This window comes from Callospermophilus lateralis, chromosome 5, assembly GCF_048772815.1.
Source record: "Callospermophilus lateralis isolate mCalLat2 chromosome 5, mCalLat2.hap1, whole genome shotgun sequence".
Lineage (NCBI taxonomy): Eukaryota > Metazoa > Chordata > Mammalia > Rodentia > Sciuridae > Callospermophilus > Callospermophilus lateralis.
The window spans coordinates 16,968,856-16,990,339 of NC_135309.1; the positions used below are offsets into that span (position 1 = coordinate 16,968,856).

Below are 21,484 nucleotides of genomic sequence, written 5' to 3' on the forward strand. Positions count from 1 at the left end.
CCAAGGGCTCATGTGCTGGAACCTGGCCCTCAGAGTGGTGGTTTTGGGAGGTGCTGGGCAACCTTTAAGAGGTGGACCTGGTGGGAGATGTAGGTCATTGAGGACATTGCCCTAGGATGGCAGGAAGATGGTTCTCATGGGATTCCTAGAGTGACTCTCATAAGAGGTTGCTATAGAAGAACAAGGCTGGCCACTCTGGCTTCCTTGCCTGGTGGCATGATTTCTCCTCTTGTGTACACACATCTGCCATTGTGCTGCCATCCATCAGGAGGCCTTTGCCAGAGCTGAGCTCATGCTGACACCATGTATGGAAGCTCCAGACTGAGCTCAATAAGCATCTTGTTTAATAAAGACATCCAGCATCAGGTATTTTATTATAGTAACAGAAAACAGACTAATGCAGACGCTAAACTTTAGAAAAGGGTTAGCTATTCAACAGTGACCTCCTCATTGCAAAATGTCATGCCTCCAATCAGCTCTCAGACCTGACCTCCCATGACCAACATTGCCAATGCTCCTTTTGGAATGCTTTCTCTGCTGTTCCTGGAATTCCAGTCCTTCTTACTCCTGCCCTGAGTCCCTGACCTGTCTGCACTGGGACTCTTCCCTGGCCATCCTTTCAATGGGCTAATCCCCTGGACTTCCCCCTGAGTTTCACAGTGTTGCTCAGCTTGCATGACAGCTTCAAAGACTCTTTAGATCAATTTCCTCAAAAAACTCGATTTTCATTCTTTGCTCTCCCAAACTCCAATGTACATTTCTATTAGGCTTTGCCAATAAACATCTCAAACTTTTCATGCTGCAGACCAAATAAACCAAGGAAACATGCATCTCCTTTATACTCACCAGGCTGCTCTGCAATGCTATGTCAAAGGGTCCAGAAAGTTCAGTGACAGAAGGGCTGACGGGGCCTCCCAGTCCACCACCGCATTCAGTTAGTCCTGGTACCCCCGCCATCCCTGAACCCTTACATGATATGGTACAGTGGAGCTTGGTCTTCATCCCTGCTTCCTAGCACATTGCTCCTAAAGTTCCTGGAATTTCTAAAGTGAGATGAGGTTTTTGTATGCTAATGAGATGACTGGTGACTGGCAAGCTTCACGGGGGCTGGTCACTGGGAAGACCAGGTAGGATTCCAGGGTTGGGACTTGGAGCCCCACCAGCAATCTCCAGGGAGGTGAGCGCCTAGAAACATCGAATCTCTCACCAATGGCCAATGCTGTAATTGATCGCGTCTAGGAAATAAAGCATCCATAAACCCTGAAGGACAGGGTTCAGACCCTGAATGGCTGAACACGGAGGCTCCTGGAGGGTGGCCTCAGGACAGGGCACAGATCTCCGCCCCTCGCACGTGCCTCTCCTGTCTTTCTCTTCATCTGGTGTCCCCTGGTACCCTTTTGTGGATCCTAGGCAACTAGCAGACATAGGACGTGTTTCTCTGAATTACCAGGGCCGCTACCCAACCTACTTGAACCCGAGGACCCTGACTCACGCCTATTGGGTCAGAAGCACTGCTTAAACAACCAGGGGCTTGTAGACTGTCATTCATGTTTGACTGAGGTTGGGGACAGTCTTGGGGATTGAGCCCTCAGCCTGTGGGACCTGATTCTATCTCCAGGTAGGCAGTGTCGGGGCCGAATCACATCTGAGGATGCCCGAACTGCTTGTGTGGTGCAGGGGACCACACGCATTAGGTGGGAGCCATCGTCTGTGCTGAGCATCCTAGGGCAAGGGCAGAGGAAGGCAGTTTGCTTTCCTCACCACCCCCCTACTTCTTCTTCTTCTCCAGAGCTACTGTGACCATCTCGGCTCAAGCCACCTGCCTGGATGACCGCCCGCACCCCCCCCCCCCCCCGCTGAGCCCTACCCCTGAGGTCCACCCGCTTTCTCCCTATTCCTGCCTTCTCCTGTGTGCTAACTCCTACTTCCTCCTCTTTCCACAGCAAGAACCTAATCAGGTTAGTTCCCCGCATTAGAACATCAGTGGCTCCCCCTGCCCAAAGCAGTGGTTTCCAGACGGCTCCTGTGAGAAATAAAACTTAATCAGCTCTCTCAATAGATATTATTTACTTATAAATTTTATCCATGTGCTATTACCCGTGCTTAAAAAGTTTAATTTCTTCATGTGGGATTTGATAAATGGTGATATCTTTACCTGATCTCGGTGAATTCGTTTGTTCACCACGGGGGTGGCTCACTGAGTGTGCTCAGGATGAAGAGCAGCACCTAAGCCCGAATCCTGCTGCACAGAGGAGGAAGACCAGCTCCAACCCCCCGTCCAGACACACCATGCCCCTCCTGCAGCTTGCCTACCCTGCAGCCTCACCTACCAGCCACTGGTGCCAGTCGGCTTCCTGCCACTACAACCGACACCTGAGATGACCAACTTATTAAAAAAAGAAGGGTTATTTTGGTCCATGACTGGTTGGTCCCGTGGATTTTGGGTAAAGAGTGTATATCATGGCAGGAGAAAAACTAGCCAGGGAACAAAAGAAAGGAAGGAAAGGAAATAGGGTCCCACAGTCCCCTTCTGGGGCATACCTTCAATGACCTCAAGACCTCCCAGTAGGCTCCGCCTCTTAGCTACAAGTTCCATACTTGGGCTGCGGCTGGGGTTCAGTGGTAGAGCATCTGCCTAGCATGTGTGAGGCACTGGGTTCGATTCTCAGCACCAAATATAAATAAATAAATTAAATAAAGATCCATTAACAATTAAAAAAAAAAAAAGTTCCACACCTCCCATCATGCCAGAGGCTGAGGACCAAGCCTTTAACACAGGGACCTGTGGGGGACACTTATCCAAAATCATAGCCCCACTCCTCTTTACAAACATGCTATTCACGTGTGGGCTCAGCAGGGTACAAAGAACCTAGGGTGTCAGATCCCTCGTGACCAGGCCTAACTCTGTGTCCTGGAGTCCTGTTTGGTACCTTCCTGGGCTTCCATTTCCTCTCCTGTAGAAGAGACATATGACACCTGTCCTTTGCAAGATTGTTGTGCGTATGAGGTGAGGTGGAGTGAGAAGTGGTAGGGGCCACACATAGAGAAGGGGCCTAGCAGACCAGATCTAGAGGAGCAGGCAGAATCACCAGTTCTGCTAGGACTGATGTATTTGGAATGTGGGATTCTCTTTTCCTCCAATGGCTGCTTTCTTAAATACCTTTCAACATTTAAAATATCACCTTCTTGGGCTGAGGGTGTGGCTCAAGTGGTAACATGCTCGCCTGGCATGCGTGTGGCCCGGGTTTGATCCTTAGCACCACATACAAACAAAGATGTTGTGTCCACCGAAAACTAAAGAATAAATATTAAAATTCTCTCTCTCTCTCTCAAAATAAATAAATAAATAAATAAAATATCACCTTCTTTGAGAAGAATTACTGACTATAAGGTCAATTTGAATTGTCAACTTGATTGGATTAAGAGATACTGATGATTAAGAGGCTTATGGGTGTGTCACCGAGGGTGTGTCTAGGAATGATTGGCAGGTGGGATAGCAAACTAAAGTGGAGACCCTCCCTAAGCATGGACAGCACCATCCAACAGGCTGGAGACTTGGATGGAATAAAAGTTGGAAGAACAGGGAAGCAGCAGCAGATGCAAGCTCAATTCTTCTTCTTTTTAAATATCATTTTAGTTGTAGATGGACACAATATCTTTATTTATTTGTTTTTATGGGTGCTGAGGATCAAAACCAGTGCCTCACACGTGTGAGGCAAGTGCCACTGAGCTACAGCCTCAGCCCTTAATTCTTCTTGATCCCGATTATGAAGGTGAAATAAAAATTATAGCCAGTTCTCCAAATGGTATATCAGTAATTTCACCAGGAGATAGAATAGCACAGTTACTAATAATACCAAGCCTACATGATAAATTTTCCAGGCGTGCTGTAGAAAGAGGTTCCAAGGGATTAGGCTCCACAGGTGTAGATTGGGCTATGCTGTCTTTAAATTTAGATTCTCGTCCCATGCTAAAACTAAATATTCAAGGACATGAATTTAATGGGCTACTGGATACAGGTGCAGACCTTAGCATCATCTCTCGTCAAGAATGGCCAAAACATTGGCCATTACAACAAGCCACTCAAACGCTTCGAGGCCTAGGAGTGGTGACTAATCCCCATAGAAGTGCAATGGTATTAGATTGGAAGGATCCTGAAGGATGTGAAGGAACTATACAGCCATATGTATTGGATCATCTTCCTATAAATTTATGGGGACGAGATGTCCTAGATCAATTAGGTTTGACATTAACAAATAACATCAACCAAAATGCACCCACTATTATGACTAGACAAGGTTTTAGGAAAGGAAAAAGATTAGGAAAACAAGAACAAGGTATAGCAGCACCAATACAAATAGATCAAGGAACAGACAGACATGGGTTGGATTTTCAGAAAGAGCCACTGAGACAATAAAAATTACTTGGAAATCAGAAAGACCAGTATGAGTTCCTCAATGGCCCCTGTCTAAAGAAAAGATACAAGCAGCCCATGATCTGGTCAAACAACAATTAGCGGAAGGACATATACAACCTTCTGTATCTCCCCATAATACTCCCATTTTTGTCATCAAAAAGAAATCTGGTAAATGGAGATTATTGCAAGATTTAAGAGCCATTAATAATGAGATGGTTATTATGGGACCTGCTCAATTGGGGATTCCTCAATTGTCTGCTTTGCCAAAAACTTGGTATGTTTTAGTTATAGATATTAAAGATTGTTTTTTTTCAATTCCAATTCATCCTGAAGATAGTCCACATTTTGCATTTACTATCCCTGCACTGAATCATGAAGGTCCTGATCAGAGATATGAATGGAAAGTACTCCCTCAAGGGATGGCTAATAGCCCAACTATGTGTCCAAAATATGTACATAAGCCCAAGGTACTTTGGAAGGATATTCTAACAGGACAATGGAAAGGTCCTGACCCAGTAATTGTCTGGAGTCGGGGGTCTGTTTGTGTGTTTCCACAGGGAGAACAGCAGCCGATTTGGATTCCAGAGAGAGAACAGCAGCTGATTTGGATTCCAGACAGATTAACTAAAGCGATTTCTACAGACCAAAAAGAAGATGTGATATCCAGAACTCCAGTTTGGTTATTCTTACATCTGTGACAGAACCAGAATGCTTTTTTCAATATCTATTTTATTATTGCCCTTTCCCATATTTTGTTTTTTTGAGCTCATACAGACCTAGGTTAATGTTTTGCTGATCAGTTCTATTTTTTGACTATAGAGTTTTTAAACATTGCAATGGAGATTTCACCTGTAAAAAGTTATAAGGCCTTTACTATTATGTTATGTGTCGTATGTATTATGTGTGCACACTTGTGTTTTGTGTTTGAATGTATGTATGTCCATATGTCATATATGATGAGCACTCATGAAAAAATGGATCCAAATAATTTTTTTTTATTCACGTGATTTAAATGGTTAAATTTAAATTAGGTAAACAACTGTTAAGGATTGTTTTAATATGTGAACAAAAAAGGAGGTTAACAGATCTGTTTGTTTACTTTCACCTTTCCTTTTCATTATATTTAATAATTCTCTTAAAGATAATGTAAATTATTAAGAAAATTGTTTTCTTTTAGTGCCTTCTGGAATGTTACATAATTTTTTCTTTAGCCATTATTGCCAGAATTCCTATCTTCAGTGAAGACAATGTAAATTGTTAAGAAAATTGTTTTCTTTTAGTGCCTTCTGGAATGTTATATAATTTTTCTTTAGCCATTATTGCCAGAATTCCTATCTTCATCCCAGTGCATGAAGACAAAGATAAAACCGATCTACAGCTTCTGCAATAGCCATCACTGAACTGCTTGCAGAACTTGCCTGGACTATGTATCACTTGTATGCATTGTGAACTATCTGTTGGTGCAGCGACTTCTGGTAGTGTTGGGGTATTTATGCTGATGGTGTCCTCGGTGGTACAATTTTTCCAAAAGGAGCCATCAATTGGCTTGGTGTATCTTCCTCCCTTCTGCTTGTCATGATCATTCAGCTAAAATTTGGGGGCCAACAGAGGTGAGGCAAAGAACCTCATCCCCCCACTGGTACGAAGACCTCTACACAGGTGTGGCTGTATACTGGACTGGTAGTCAGTGATGGGTAAGATCCAATTACTATGGTACCAACCTAAGACAGGAGGCTGACGCCTTGAGGTCAGCTCATCCGATAATGAGTAAGAACCATATGTACTATTGGACAACCTAAGGCAGGCACGGTCCCTAAGCCACATGCTTGTTGTTTAAACAGAGAGGGGGAGATGTTGAGAGCCACAGCCAAAGGGGCCCCAGCAAACTTTCAGACTGCCAGCTGATGAGCTGAAGGGGCCCCAGCAAACTTTCAGACTGCCAGCTGATGATTGGCTCACAGCGGCCCCAGCAACATCTAGCTGATTGGCTCCTCTGCAGTGAAGCTCATTGGGCTGTTTCCCTGCCCTTTCAGGCCATGGAGCTGCTCACTGGGGGACTTTTTGGCTCCGCCCATGTGACCCAGCCAATCGGCCTCAAGAGGAAGAGGATTGTGGGAGGTGTGGAGGCTGGTGGTTGGGGAGTGTGGCTTGTGGGAAGCCGGTGGTGGCAGTTGGGCTCTGAGGGTTTTTTCCTGAGGAGCTGTTTTGTTTGGCTTGTGTGGTTCTAAAAATAAAGTTAGTTTCTTTTGACAAGTGGCTCCTGAATTGTGCCCAGCCAGACTGCGGCATTCTTAATTGCTGCTGTGATCGTCTGAGGACATCAGACTCCAACTCCTTCGTTCTTTCAAAGCCAGTGATTCTCCATGGAGTTTCCAGAAGCCTTCAGTCTCAGACTAGAGTAGCACGATTGGTCCCTCTTGTTCTGAGGCTTCAGCATCTTGAATTGTGCAGCTACTGGATCCTCTAGCTCTCCAGCCTGCAGACGGCCATTGTGGATTATCCAGATTTTGGTCGTTTAAGCCAATCTAACAAATCCCCTATTTATTATTATACTTTCTGTTGATTCTGTTCCTCTAGAGAACCCTGACTAACACACTGGCCCTCCCCAGGTGGACTTTGTCATTCAGTGCCCCTAATAACCACTTCCAAGCATCTGTTGCTGGGTCCTGCTCATTCTTAGGGAAGGCAACTTGATGGCTAGAGGCCTATCTTGTCCACCACATTGTCACTACTTATAGAACCTGACCCACTAATCTTAGAGTCCCCACTACTTAACAATATGCCAAGCAAATAATAGGTGCTCAGTAAATGTTTGCCAGTATTTCAACTGGAAAGAGAACAACTCAATAGTTCATGCCTACTCATGATTTCATGTTAAGATAACAGCAACCTACTTAACAGCTGATAAAGTGCTTTCACATATGTTCATGAGAATCAGGCTGTTAGCTCCCCTCAGCAGTGCAGCAGCTCATAAAGTAGACAATAAATTACAGAGAAGTCACTGTCTGACAATATCCCTTTGGTGACTGTTTTGTCTTCCATTTTGATGTGATGCCAAGTTAATGTTATCATAAAATAATTCCATTAACTGCAATTGTGCAGTTTACAGAGCCATTACTGTCATCGAAAAGTGAAATTATATTCAAACCCGAAAACAGAGGCTTACACAGGAATAAATGGCATTAACATGCAAACAAATTACATGCAGGAGAAACCAGAATAGCAATGTGACAGGCCTTTCACCCCATGCTCGGCATAAACAGATGACTGCATTTTAATATTTGTTCATATATAAACAATGAAAACAAATCACACTAGCAACTACCTCGGACTTAATTTCACACTTGTTTAAAAAGGCAGTGACTTCTGTACTCCCTCAGGCTGCGGGCTGCACTGGGCGCGCCTGAGTTTCATTCAGACAATCTCGCTGCCTGAAACATATTCAGGACCCGGAGGCGAGCTAGTGTATACTAGTGCACACCGGAGGAAACAGAGCTGGGGAGGGGTAAGTGGAGGCAGGGGAGGCAGCGGGTGAGCAGAGCAAAACAAGATGCAAGCCGAAAAGGCAGAGAGAGCAGTGTCTGGTTTCACATCCATGATGCTAAAGGCACATGAAGAAAGGCAGCAGCACTCAGCCAGGGGAAGGGGAGCCAGATGGGTGTCCCTAGAGCTGTGAAGCTTGCTCTGGGAAGCCTCCATTAATGGAGTGGCAGAGCCAGTTCAGTCCAATGGCACTGTGCAGCCACAACAGCCCTAGACTCCCAGGGAGTAGGGGGAAGGAGGAGGACCCTTCCAATGCCATGGCCCCCACAGAATGCAGAGTGTCTTTCTCTAACCAAGGGGCCTGTGCTCACCTGCACCTCCCCTAAGGCATCTTCTCTTCATTCATTCCTTGGTACTGAGCAGGGAGTTGGGATTCCTGCAGAGCTTCCTCACAGTAGTGGGGACACTTCCCTAACCTCTCCTCTGCAAGCCCTCATCCTCTCTACTGAATCCCTACTGTGCTTACAAGGCGGGCGGGGGGGGGGGGGGCAAGTAACCCAGCACCTGACCCCCTGCAATGTCAGGCCCACGGAGCTGACCTTTCTGGTCCCAGGTGCCTTCTCTCAGGACAGCCCTCCTCCTTGCCAATCAGAGTGCCCACTAGCATGGCCTAGCAAAAGCTCCAGTTCTCAATCTCTGCTTCAATCAGATCACGCAGAGGACAAACCCTGCTCAGCTAGTTCTTTGCTGTGTGAGCCTGAGGCTGAATCTAAACTTCAATTTTCTTATCTATGAAATGGTGTCCAGTTTCATATTGAACAAGCACCTACTATGTTCCACATGCTTGGAATACAGCATTGCAAAGAATAGTCAAAGATTCATGTCCTCCTGTGGCTGACATCCTAGTCAGGGAAGGGGAGCCGTGAATAAAGGCATAACTAATCAGTAGGTAGAGTGTAACCCATGGTTGATTCTACAGGAAGAAAACAGACCAAAGGCAGAGTGAGAAGAGGGGATCAGGAGGGCCGAGGGTGGGTGCTGCCATTTTAAATAGCACAGCCAAACAGCAGACGTGGCCGAGGAGAGGGCTGGTGAGCAGACACTGGAGAAGGCAGCAAAGGCCTCGTGTGAGGAGCCTGAGTCCCAGCCAAGACGTCACTCAGTATGGCTGTGTGGATCAAATGAGGCTTAGCAGGAGATGACATTAAAAGATGAGGTCCTATTGGATTTTTGTGAAGATCCCTGTCCATGGCATGTGAACTGTGCCCTGCAGGTAAGAATTGCTACCATGGACAGCCCTTGGTCTGTGACAGGCACTGTGTATGAGCCTTATGCCCTGGCCCACTCGGGCTACCCTGCAACCCTGTGTGGCAGGTACTCACGTGATACCTGTTACCTGTGATGAAACTGAGCTTTGGGCAGATGAAAGAATTCCCCATGGCGGCGGTGGGATTCAGGATTAGCCAGCCCTGGAGACAACTGTGCTTAACCACTGTTGCATCCAGACTCTCCCAAAGCAAAGCTGGTATGGAGTGAGGAGGAGAAGGAGGGATCCGAAAGGCAAACACCCATGATTGGGACCCCACACAGAAGAGAATAAGGCAAGAACCGAGTAGGAGGGACGGTAAAGAGAGCAGAAGGCAGGACACAGAGCCAGCAGGGCAGCACCCCAGGCCTGGCCACACCCCCAGGGTACAGGAGAGCAGCAGGGTCAGGGCCCATTTGAGGGGGCCAGCAGAAGAGCAAGGTGAATTCACAGGGCCAGCAAAGTCCCCACATTTCTGTCCTTGAAAAGCATGGATAACAGGCCAAAGTGATTCAACCTCCAAAAACCAACAGCAAGAAATGCTTAGGATAGGTGCACGGTGAGTCAGCTGAGCAAGCATCAAGATTCTGGAACATTCTCTCTTACTAATTTAAGCCTGAGCTTTTGAAATAGGCCTCCTTGCTGTCTCCTAGGCAAAAACAAGACATTAGCAAACATGTATCACACGTATGGAGCAGGTGCCAGATGCCATCTGGAGTGCTCTGCATGTAATCTCAGCCCATCAGCTAAACACCAGGAGCTGGCATATCCCCACTTACAGATGAGGAAACCGAAGCTCAGAGAGGCTGGGTCACTCATTTAGCCAGGCACTTAAGGGGACAGAAACATGTCTCAATCCAAGGTCGGCACAGCACAAACAGTGTGCTGTGACCATCATGCCACACTGCCCCCTGTGCCCCAGCCTGTGGCAGGACTGGAATTTGTAAGGAGCAAGGAAGGAGGAGAGACTCCCGGGCCCCTGCAGGTCCAGGCTCTGCCAGCCATCCCCACAGAATGCTGGCCAGTTGGACAGAGAGCTGCTCAGTGTCCACCGCAGAGCAGGGAAGCACAGGTCGCTCCAGCTGCCTGTCATTCCAGAACCTCAGAAGCCTTGAGGATCAGCCGGGAGCTTCAGGATTAAAGACCCTGCAGTGGGCTTTGTAGAGAGTTCAATGCCTGGAAGACAATCACTTCAGCTCTTTCTGAATGTTTCTCACTGCGCTCTGTACCCCCCAGGGGATCATCCTGCAGAAGCCTAGTGGATGGTGGCCTTAGGCATGGCCACCCAGGATCTTCTAGACAGACTCCCCACGATTTAGGAATTTCCCATATTTTCACCACTGCCTCCCCGTGGTAGGAACTAGAACCTGTTCTGCCGGCTTTCTGTACAGCTATGAGCAGGCCAGATGCTGGCCTGGGTGCTCATGATGCAAGAAGGGGAACAAGAAACTCACTTTTTTTTTTTTTGGGGGGGGGGCTATAGAGTAAAGTGAATCCTCTCCCCTGCAAAATAATAAAATAAAAATTCCCCACCATCTCAATCACTTCTCTTCCTCCCATGTCCCCCAGTTCCTGCCTATCGACACAGCGGAGTCCTCGTTCTTGCAAACGTTCATGCGCAGTACATGTAAAGACAAATGCAGGGAACAAATAATGGGAGCCAGATTCACTGCAATTATGCACATGGGGGGAAAAGAACAAAGGAATAACAGGAAACAGAAACACAATAGCAGACGCAATAAGCCTAAAAGCAATAATTATGTTCTTATTTCCTACCAGCTGGCGTAGGAATCTCAAAGCACGGAGCTTTCTATTTTCTGGTTGTCCAAGTACATTTCCACCAGTACGGGGAAATACCCAGTCACTTCTGATGCCCTGAGGCCCCACTGGAGAGCAGACCATGGTGAACAGGACTCTACAATGAACAAGACACAAACCGACTTTCTCCTAGCATGAGGTCATGGGCCCTCTTTTGCAGATCAGCCTACATGTCTGTTCATGAGAAAGGGTTCAAGATGAGGCCCGCATTGTCTTAGAGGCATCTTCTGACCAAATGTCAAGTGATGGGGATTCAGCAGGAAATAAAGATCACTCTGCTCTTCAGGAAGCCAAATGCTATTCAGCACTGAATTTATACTCAAGAGTTAGGATTTCTGCAAGATGCCATCCCTTGAGGCAGAGAAAAAGAAAGCAATTGAACAAACGTACTTTGTTCTAGTAGACGGGAAAGAAAGAAGACAGGAAAAAGATAAGAAGGAAGGGAGGGAAGAGAGAAGGAAATGATAGGGAAAGGAGGGAAGGAGGGAGGGAGGGAAGAGGGAAGGAGAAGGAGAAACAGTAAAATATATAAGACTAAGGAAGAACTGGAGAAGAAGATAATGATGGATGAAAGCTTATATTTTTATAGATCAAAAAAAACTGTTCACTGGGAAGACGGATGAGGTATCCTTGTCTTAATCTGTAACTACAAAGTCTGAATCATTGAACTCCAAAAAACTCAGTTCTTAGAAAGCCTGGACTCTACTGGTTTACAAATAATTAACAAGTATACCCTGAACTTGGAAGAACACCCCTGAGATTTGACTGACAAGTCTGAGAAATCGAAATGCACACTCCAATTTAAGGGATACAGGATTTACAGTGTCTTACTTTTGGATTACCTGAAACATCAAAGGGTGTTTTAGGAAGATCTTCCCATTTCAGATGCTTTCTTGAGTGTGAAGTTTTAGAGGTCATCCATTGTCATGATCCAAATAAAGGTTACAGACTTTCTTTGGGAAAGCTCTGTCTCCACCACAGGAAGTCTATGCCATAAGGGGCTGACCTGACCCTGCCACATGTGACCACAACTAGCGGCGATGCCTATCTGTTCCCCTAGCCACCTGATTAAGATCTTAACACATACCTGAGGTAGTTGTTTCCAAAGAATTTTTCTGGGATAGCAAGGAAACTAGGGATGCTTTAGCTAGTGGAATTCTAGTAGCTGCACACTGGAAAACTTGCCTCAGAAGGCAATCAACAAAAGAAAAGCAGTCAAGATCAAGAGCTAGAGATGGTCCCAATGGCACTGAGGACCTGGATTCAGCCATGCCTGAGGCCAGCGCTCTCTCTCTGGATTTTTCAAAAATGCAAATTTAAATAAGATCCTATTTATCCCTAAGTGCAAATGAGCATTATTCATTCCTGGAAAGTTTTCTTAAAATTATCTTAAGCAGAATACAACATACACTAATATGGCAGTATGTAAAAAAGTGGACGTGTAACCGATGTGAATCTTCAATATGTATACGGGGTAAAAATGGGAGTTCATAATCCTCGTGAATTAAATGTATGAAATATGTCAAGAGCTTTGTAATATTTGAACAACTAATAATAAAAAATTTAAAAAAAAAAGAATTATGAATGAGCAAAAAAAAATTATCTTAAATCAAATGAAGAACCTTAGATAAAAACAGAAAAGCTTCAAACCACAAATCACATTGCTCTGGGAGACACCACTGCAACAGCTTAGGATTCCTTCTCTTCCCAAATAAAATCTAGAGCCCTCAGAACTCTTCGGGCTAGATTGGAATTTTTAAGTTTTTTTTTTCTTTTAAATGAAAGCTGGTTATAATTTTTAAAGAGCTTCACCTACAGTAAAAACACTGTTGGCACCCATAGGGATTTCAGGGTTCATCAGTCACTCTTACATAACAGGTACTCACTGTGAAAATAATGTCCTCGACCGAACAATGAACTTGAATACATATTCCAAAGCTTTCAGAGTTCTTAGGATCGGCTCACATTGCTCCCCTCGGCTGGAGGTGTCCAAGTAAGTCTTCAGCACCGTCATCAGTTTCCTGAATAAGAGATAATATTTTCAAAATACATCTCCTTCTGGTCCACAGCATGGTAATTAGTTTGCTCAGAAAATTATGAGGCATTCAATCAAAGGTTAAAGGTGGTGGTATAGCTAAGTTCACTACTCGTTTGCTAACATAAAAATAACTGCTGAAAATATGTATTTATTACAGGGAATGAATAAGTTATTTCCTGCCCATAAAAAGCCAGCAAAGGAAAAATATAAGAAAAAAAAAATGTCTTCAATGGTAAAACTAGGCCTACTCAGGCAATGGGGGGATAGCAGTGCTGATGTAGTCTTGCATTTTTCTCTCTGTACAAAATGTTCCTGTAACTACCGTGAAACTCCCTTGCTCGGAAAATGTGTGTTTTTCCAACACGAGTAGGGCAGACTTTAAATGACTTGGCCTGCCTTCCAAGGCTTCTTCCCAAACTGCTGCCACCATACACTCCAGCATCACCCCCCTCTCTCCTGGGTCCCCTACCCCCAGCAATCCAGAGCCACCAGGTTTCTGTACTTCTTCCCCTCTAGCCTTGATTTCTGGTGTTTTTCCACAAGTAACTGTCCCATAAATGATAGCTAACTAGCTCAGCGAATACACGAACACTTCATCTCAATCTCGGGATTCTGTATATGTTTGAGGATATCCAAATTACCCAGTTATGGGTTGGGTTTTCTCAGAAAAGGGAGAACTCACACACACACCAGTGTCAAAAGGCAACTGCTCAAGTTCCTTGTGCCCCACGCATCCTGGCAGGGCAGGCAGCACGTGCACAGGAAATTCCTGCAGGCGAGGGACTCACTTGTAAGCCAGGGTCGCACTAAAGTGCTGCTGAATGTACGCCTCCAGGACCGTGTTGAAATGCTGGAATTTCCGGTCCGCAATGAGTCCTATTATGTAGATCTGAGGAAAATGCCAAGAATTATTGGGGAGAGGGGGAGCAAACTCAGAGCAGGAAACAGTATTTACCTGGTACAACGTACCCCTTAATCAAAATTTGTTTGCCCAGAATCAATATTTCCTATAATCCTTAAAAGCCAGAGCTACCACATAAAGACATGTTCACTAATAAACAATTAATTCTTTTTTTAACCGTTATTTCATTCATTTATTTTTAAGTGGTTCTGTGGATCGAACCCAGTGCCTCACAAGGGCTAGGAAAGTGATCTACCACTGAGCTACAACCCCAGACCCGATTAATACTTTTCACCATAATATTGTCTCTCCAAAAAGTGCTCATAAAATGTGCTTTAAGGTGTTATAAGATAAAAGCTTTCACAGTCAGGTAGGTTAGAGGAACCCCATGTTGTCACCGTTAGACATCGTCTTTATTACAGGACTTTGCAGAGACCTGGTACACTGATGTGCACTGTGACTCTCCAGGAGAGCCATGCAGCACTCAGCACTTCTCTTAGTTATTTAATGGAAGGAGCCCTTAGTTAGGGAGCATCTGTCCTGTAAGGCACATTGTAAGGGACCCTTGTGAAAAGCACCTGATTAAACCACCTTCATCTCCAAGGAGCATCTTTTAAATTGCAAATGTCTGAGACACGGGCCAACACAGGGAGACTTTACTGACTGCCCAAACCCCGATGCAATGTTGCTCATGTTTTTTGGACGTGACACTGAGGAAATGTGGGGGACATGAGAGGGACCATACGGGAAGACAGAGAAAAGATCTGGGCAGCGTTCCACGGCCAGAGGTTCTGGGTTGGTGGGAGCAGATGTGATCAGAGGACATGACAGGAGAGTGGAGAAGTGTCAGGTGTTCTGTAGCCTGGCCAGGGACTGGCTCCACACTCCTGGGAATGGAGGTGACGATTCCCACCACCTGGCCTTGTGTGCTCCCCACCAGGGTTGGGCTGACATCAACCTGAAAACACCCCCTGCCCCACTCTGCCCTTGGCTTTCAGAACAACTGGAAACCAGTGAAAGGAAGCAACAGCTCACTCATGGGTCTGGCTGCCAAAGGTCACCGTGGCTCTAAGGAACTCATGGAGAAGATCATGGACAACATGGGTTCTCTCTACTGTTACAGTGAGACACATGAAAGCCTGTCCCCACGCTCTTACCAGGGCATCGAAGACGAGAATGTCATACTCATTACTTTGAGAATGCTCCATCATGATGTTGAAGAGGGCATCAAGAGTGTCTTGGAGAAACTGGACGAAAGAACCAAGGTCACATTCAGAGGGAGCGCAGATGGCCAGGGACCCCACCCTCACCTGTCTACCCAAGAGAACGAGCGCACAGCACCCAGGACATGTTTGAGAGGCCCACAGAAGAGCCAGGACTTGGAGCCACTTGGCTGTCCATGCACAGTAGCAATTTCACACTATAGAACACGACACAGCGCTTCGTCATGCGACCGCGAGGATGTGAGTAAAACAAGTCAGACACAGAAATGAACACTCTCTCATTCCAGCTTCAGAAAATTCAAGAGTAGGAAAAGCCCATCCATGAACAGAGCAGCCAGCCTAGCCATTGCCCCTACACGGGTTCATGACTGCGAAGGGGGCGAGAGGGTCCGCAGCAACTCTGCGAGTGTCGTGCATCTCCATCTGGGGGATGGATGCCGTGGGCAGTGAACAAAATCTCCCTGAGCTGTGCTGGTGCCTGCTGCGTTGCAGGGATAGTATACTCCAAAAACAAACATTTTTTAAAAAGAAGAATCAAAAGAAAGAATGCAGTGGAACCCCACCCCCACCCTCAGATGACTTCTCCAAACTGCCTGGTAGCAACAGCCTTCTCCAGGGGGCGTCTGGGGGCGTGTGATTGTCAGTGCTGAGCTAGGTGGGTGGGTGGGTCAATAGCGTCCATTGAAGCATCGATCTGGAAGTTCTACCACCATTTCTCCAGGGTTGTGCAATTAAATAAAACTTGATTTCCTTCCCTCCTAAGGGAAGAGTCAATATTTCCTATAATCCCTTAAAAGCCAGAGCTACCACATAAAGACATCTAACTTCAGGGTTTCTAGCTGAACCAAATTCCTGGTGGAAACATGATGACCAGGACCATGGGAAACACTTGTCCCCACACTTGACCTCTTGATGGGGCTGGAGAGGCGGCCTGCTCTAGCCAGACCTCCACCTTAGACACTCTCTACTCTCCACCACCCTGTAGATCCCAGGCATTTGCATGGTTTTCTGCACACTTTACCTACAGTGCAAGCACTGACGTCTTTCTCTTTCCCACCTTCAAGGCATAGTGCTCTCTGAGCAGACAAACTACAAATAAACTTTTCATTTCTAACAATGTGCATATGCATGTAGTACTGAGAGATCATACTACTAAACATAGCAACATGTACATAACAAAATAATTACTATCAGTATTTATTGAACTTTGTAAGTTTTGTGTGCTTTCGTTCATTTATTATGTATTAACTCGTAAGAGACAGCACTGAGTTATTTTTAATAACATCACTGAAAGCTCATAATAACCATGGTGTCCATGGTCCTTTCCATGAGTTCCTATGTCATTTCATAGTATTATTGCATAAAGATGGTAAATGGGAGAGCTGGGCTCTACACCCAGGTTAATCTGTTACAGAGATTAAGCATAACCAGAGTTTCCTGATACTCGATATTCAGTGCCATTAAGCCAAGTCTCCCCACTGGATTTCCCAATAAAGATTCACCATGGTGAGGAAAACCCACCCGCCTACTTCCCTGGAGCTGCCCTTGACTTAAATTTCTGTCACTGGTGGATGAACACAGGAAGTGAAATCCCACTAACCTTCACCACCTCTTCTCCATCCACGATCTTCAACTTTTCTAAATTCTCTTGCAGCAGTTGGGGCCTCATGCGCCACTTCAGCAAACCCAGCAAGCCCACTAAAACACAGTTGGGACAAGCGGATCACTGTTACTGATCAAACCATCAGGCCGCCACGCACCTGGGCTTGTGCATCGATGCACACACACACACACACACACACACCCACCCCACAGACAAAACTCCCAGTGGGCTCCATTACCATTCTGGGTGAGCTTTGTGGAGCACACCAGGGTGGAAATGGAGAACACATCTCGAGAGCTGATGGACAGCCCCCCAACACTGCTGGAGCTCCGGCTCAAGGTGGCCCCCTTGTTTTCCGAATAATGTCGATAAGAAGGAAGAGTCAGGTAAGCACTGGCATCCTCCATCTTCTTGCTGTCCCCCTGGAAATGACACTTTGGTTACTGTCCCAAGCCAAGACTACTCATATAATCTACACAGAGCTTGAAGTGGCCAAATGACATGCTGTGAGCTGCGGAGGGTCAGAAGCAACCAGGAAGATCATCAGGAAAGCCGTGAAGACCAGGTGGCGAGGCAGGCCTGTACCGCCACAAACGTGGGGATCTAGTTAGCTTAATGCAGAAGGGGCCGATCAACCAGCTGGAGCCTCCGTGAGCATCTTAAAGCAGAAAAGGGAATTGAAGATTCCCAGATAGCAGTTTTAATCCATCCTAATTTTTTTTTTGAAATGATTAAAAGAAAAAGATGCTCCAGGACACTAGGGAATCCAGCTTAACCTGGGAGTGAATGGCAAAAGCACTAGGTCAGGAAGCCCTGGACCCGAAGCTTGTTCTGTTTATCCTGGATTCATTCTCTGGCTTCTCCGTGTCCATTTTTCTCACAAGTAAACTGAGGATCATCATACTCCCAAACTCAATGGGATAATGCAGAGAACATAGCAGAATAAAAGAAATGCACGTGCCTCTCCAGGCAATATGAATGACCAGAGGCGGTGCTCAGGAGACCATCCTGATCAGACCCTTCCTCTGCCCTGAGCTATTCCAAGACTTTTGTGTGCCTTAGTTCACTTCATTCAAGTGGATGAAGCAGATTTTGTTATTCTCAGATTACAGTTGAGGAAACTAAGGTATAATGAAGTCAAGTAAAAGGAATACTGGCTATGACTGGTCCTCTGCCCCAAGGAGTTCCCAGCAGGTTGGGGAAGAATGGCTTACATTCCAAGGCACAATGAATGAGAGAACACAGGCTGCACAGAAGAAAGGGGGCTTCTGGAAAAGTCAGAGACTCAGAGAAAAGCGCCATGTGATGAGCAGTGAAGGTCATGTTGGCCACAGGCAATGGGCGGTTGCAGCCCCCAGGTAGAGAGCCCAGGCAAAGGTCCACCTGTGACTCAGCCATGCTGTATGTAGGTCACATCCACAAGCTCTGCATCCAGCAAGCAACTTCCCCATGCGTCCTGCTGTCCCAAGAGGGGAAGCACACAGGCCAGGTCAAGGCAAACGCCTCCCCACCTCCTGCATACAGTGCAGGTCTTGTGCTGTGAAAACCTAACAGTGGACATCTGTACGCCCTTCACGTTTACATGGCCCTGTCGTGTCTGAGATCTGACTGAGTTGTCATCGTTACTGCTGTCACTCTTGCAATGGTTTGGTGTGGTTAATGCCCAAGATTCATATGTTGGAGGCCTGCTTCTCAGGGTGGCAATGTTGAGGTGAGGGAAGCTTTCAGAGGTGGAGCCTGCGTGAATACCCAGGGCAGAGGTTACCACCCAGGGGCAGAGGTCACCAGGGACCCTCTTAGAGGCTGTCTATCCCAGAAATAATCTGATCTATTTCCAGACACTGCTTTTGATCATATCTATGAATTAAAAGTGAAGATTTGTAGACCATGCTGGGGAAGGAGGAGGACAAAATGAATTTTTTAAATTAGCTGCCTAAATTGATCAAGTCCTGAAACTCATATTTATGTGATTTTTCTTTTCTTTTGTTTAGCTCAAAATTACTTATTTTTATAAGTAGAGGTATATGAGATGGTTATTTTCATTTTGGGCTATGCTATTCCATTCTAAAAAAGAAATAAACATTGAAATAATCATAACTTTTAAAAAAGAGGTGGAGCCTATAGAAGGTCCTTGGGTCACGGGGGCGTTGTCTTCAGAAGGGATGAAGGTGGTTCTCATGGGATGCTGCTTAGTTTTAGAGATAAGAGTGGTTATAAAAGCCTGATTCTAGCCATGCCTGGCCTCTCTGGTGTCCAATTTGGTGCGCAATCTCTTCCTCACACACATTCTGCCATGATGTAACACAGCTAGAAGGGCCTCACCGGAGCTGAGCACTATGTTCTTGAACTTCTGAAACTGTGAGCTAAATAAACCTCTTTTCCTTATAAAGTAGCCTTCTTCAGTTATTTTGTTAATCATAACACCAAACAGACTAACAATCTGCCTAAAAAAAGAAAACTGAGACTCAGGAAGACATGTGAGATGATTCCAGATTTACATAGCAGCATGATCGGGATCCAGATTGTAATATTTCTTCATTAGCTACAGTGCAGCCTCTCTCAAATGTTCCCTGAAGGTCTTCTGCATGTCCCACAGAGGTCCTCATGGAATCAAGAGCCCATTTCCAAATGTACAATGCCTTCTCCATTTGTGGAGCTCTCTTTTGCACCCAGATTGCAAGCACCATCTCACATAATCCTCACAATGAGTCACAGGCGGCTCACAGGTGAGGAAACGGGGCCCCAAAGGAGTTGTGTTTGCACTGGGCCACTCAGCTGGTAGGCCTGTGGTCCTGGGGTTCCTGCTGTTAACCACTAGGCAATCCTGCCATCACCCATTGGTTCCTGCACCTCCTTCACTGCCACTGGCTCTGACTCACGGTACCTTGAGGACAACCAAGTCATGGCAGCCATCGTGCAGAGTGGTCCCGTCGTCTTTCATCAGCTTCACGTAGGACATGGCAAAGTTCTTTTCCCCTTTATCCTTAGCTGGAAACGGCATAGTGAGGTCAGAAAAGAAAACGACACGCGGGCCACCCCGCTATCCCGCCCATGTCTCAGGAGAGCCGCAGGGACGCCATTTGTTTGGGTACTCACATTCCAGGGATGACCGATGTCGAAACATGAATCGCAGATGGATCCTCTGCATGTCCTCGATCGGGACGGCCACCTCAGCAGGCAGAAACCAGAGCTCAGGAGACCACGAGTTAAACACAACCCTCCGTCCCACCCCACAGGCAGCCTGACCATTTAACCTGAGGCTCAGCGTGCTGCTTTGCCACCCATCCATCAAGCTGATGAACTGTAAATAAATTACATAAGAACTAGCTATGAAGAGAAAATAAAGTACCAAATGTAATCCATTTGGCAAATTGCACTCCTAGCCAATGAAAAGAGGCCCGTAAATTATAGTGAGGAAAAATGAATCTCCCCAAATTGATATAAAAGTCACATAACTTTAGCACAGGATTTGATGCACTGCAGAGTGCACAGTGCACATTTCCTTACACACTCCAGGAGCTCTGGCAATTGCAGCAGGGCTTAGCAAATTAACAGTGGCCATTAAGGGGTTGCTGGAGGACTCTCATTTAGGCCAATTAATAAAAGTGTTTTAACGCAATAATATTTGGAAAAATCCTAGGGCTCATCCCCTCTTTGGTGGGACACATGTCTGATACTTCTGCTTCCTCAGATACAGATATAAAGGTAGGACAATCATCCGCATCTACCAGCACCACTGTAGGGTGAGGGTCTGTTGGCACCGCTCACTGAGGTGCTTTGGCTGGCTCTGCACTCCCCACCTCCCAGAGCCCCACAGCTTCCTGCAGTGTGCAATTCAGGCCAATGCAGAGGAGCTTAGCTACCTGCAAGAAAAACACTGATTTTTTAAAGGTCTGCACAGTACAGATGACTATTAAAAGCCAAAACAAAACAAAAAAACCAAAAAGTATACATTGCAGGAATTTTTCTTCCAGAAAAGAAAATCTGAGCCAGAGGAGGTCTTGTTCTATGTTTCACACCCAGAAAAAGAACTGAGAGTCTCCTGGGTCTAACTCATCCTCTCAGTGAATGTGGAATGGTTCCTGGAAGCTACAAGATGTGAGGCATTGGCCACACTGATGAAGGTAGCATCTCTGAACCCAGAGAACTGAGTTTATATGTCCATGTGGGGTGACATATAAAATACTGCATGACAATAACCAGCAAAGAGATGTAACTAGGGTGCAGGAGAGCACACAGAACAGAGGACCTACCCGGTCCAATAACTTTCTGACCCCAAAGTTGGACAGGTCATCATCTTGACAAGAACGAAGATAAGTAGACCCACAGGAAACTAGGAATAGATGTATCAAGGCCAGACTATTGGGGTTTGAATAGCTATCAGCAAAAAGGAAGTTGTGTGTCTCTCCTGAGTCAGCACAGGTGAGTAAGGGCTGCTGCTGATTATGAGGCAGAGATATTCAAAGCTAGAATCAAGTTTCACTGTTCAATGAATTAATTCCTAGTTCATATTCCAATGGAGAATATTCTTTCCCGTGTAGCATGATGATGTGGTGATTTGTGTCTACAGCCACTTCCACTAAAGGGGCATTTTTTCAGGTATCTCACGGCCCGCTTTAAGCTCACATCTTGAAAATTCTGGCATTCCTCCCTGATGGGTAAAACAGCACAGTTTGATGGGCTGGGCACTGTCCA

At 45.9% G+C, this 21,484-nt stretch overlaps 1 protein-coding gene across 1 annotated transcript in view; it reads right to left on the reverse strand.

Moving 5' to 3' along the window:
- LOC143398987 (dedicator of cytokinesis protein 2) overlaps positions 1 to 21,484 on the reverse strand; it is a 401,674-nt gene that overhangs the window by 322,993 nt on the left and 57,197 nt on the right. The window contains exons 16-22 of the mRNA XM_076855686.2: positions 19,886 to 19,958; positions 19,674 to 19,777; positions 17,028 to 17,211; positions 16,787 to 16,884; positions 15,121 to 15,210; positions 13,851 to 13,951; positions 12,911 to 13,045 (exon numbers count right to left, since the gene is read on the reverse strand). Of these exons, the coding sequence (XP_076711801.2) occupies positions 12,911 to 13,045; positions 13,851 to 13,951; positions 15,121 to 15,210; positions 16,787 to 16,884; positions 17,028 to 17,211; positions 19,674 to 19,777; positions 19,886 to 19,958 (785 nt within the window). The remainder of the gene's footprint in view (positions 1 to 12,910; positions 13,046 to 13,850; positions 13,952 to 15,120; positions 15,211 to 16,786; positions 16,885 to 17,027; positions 17,212 to 19,673; positions 19,778 to 19,885; positions 19,959 to 21,484) is intronic.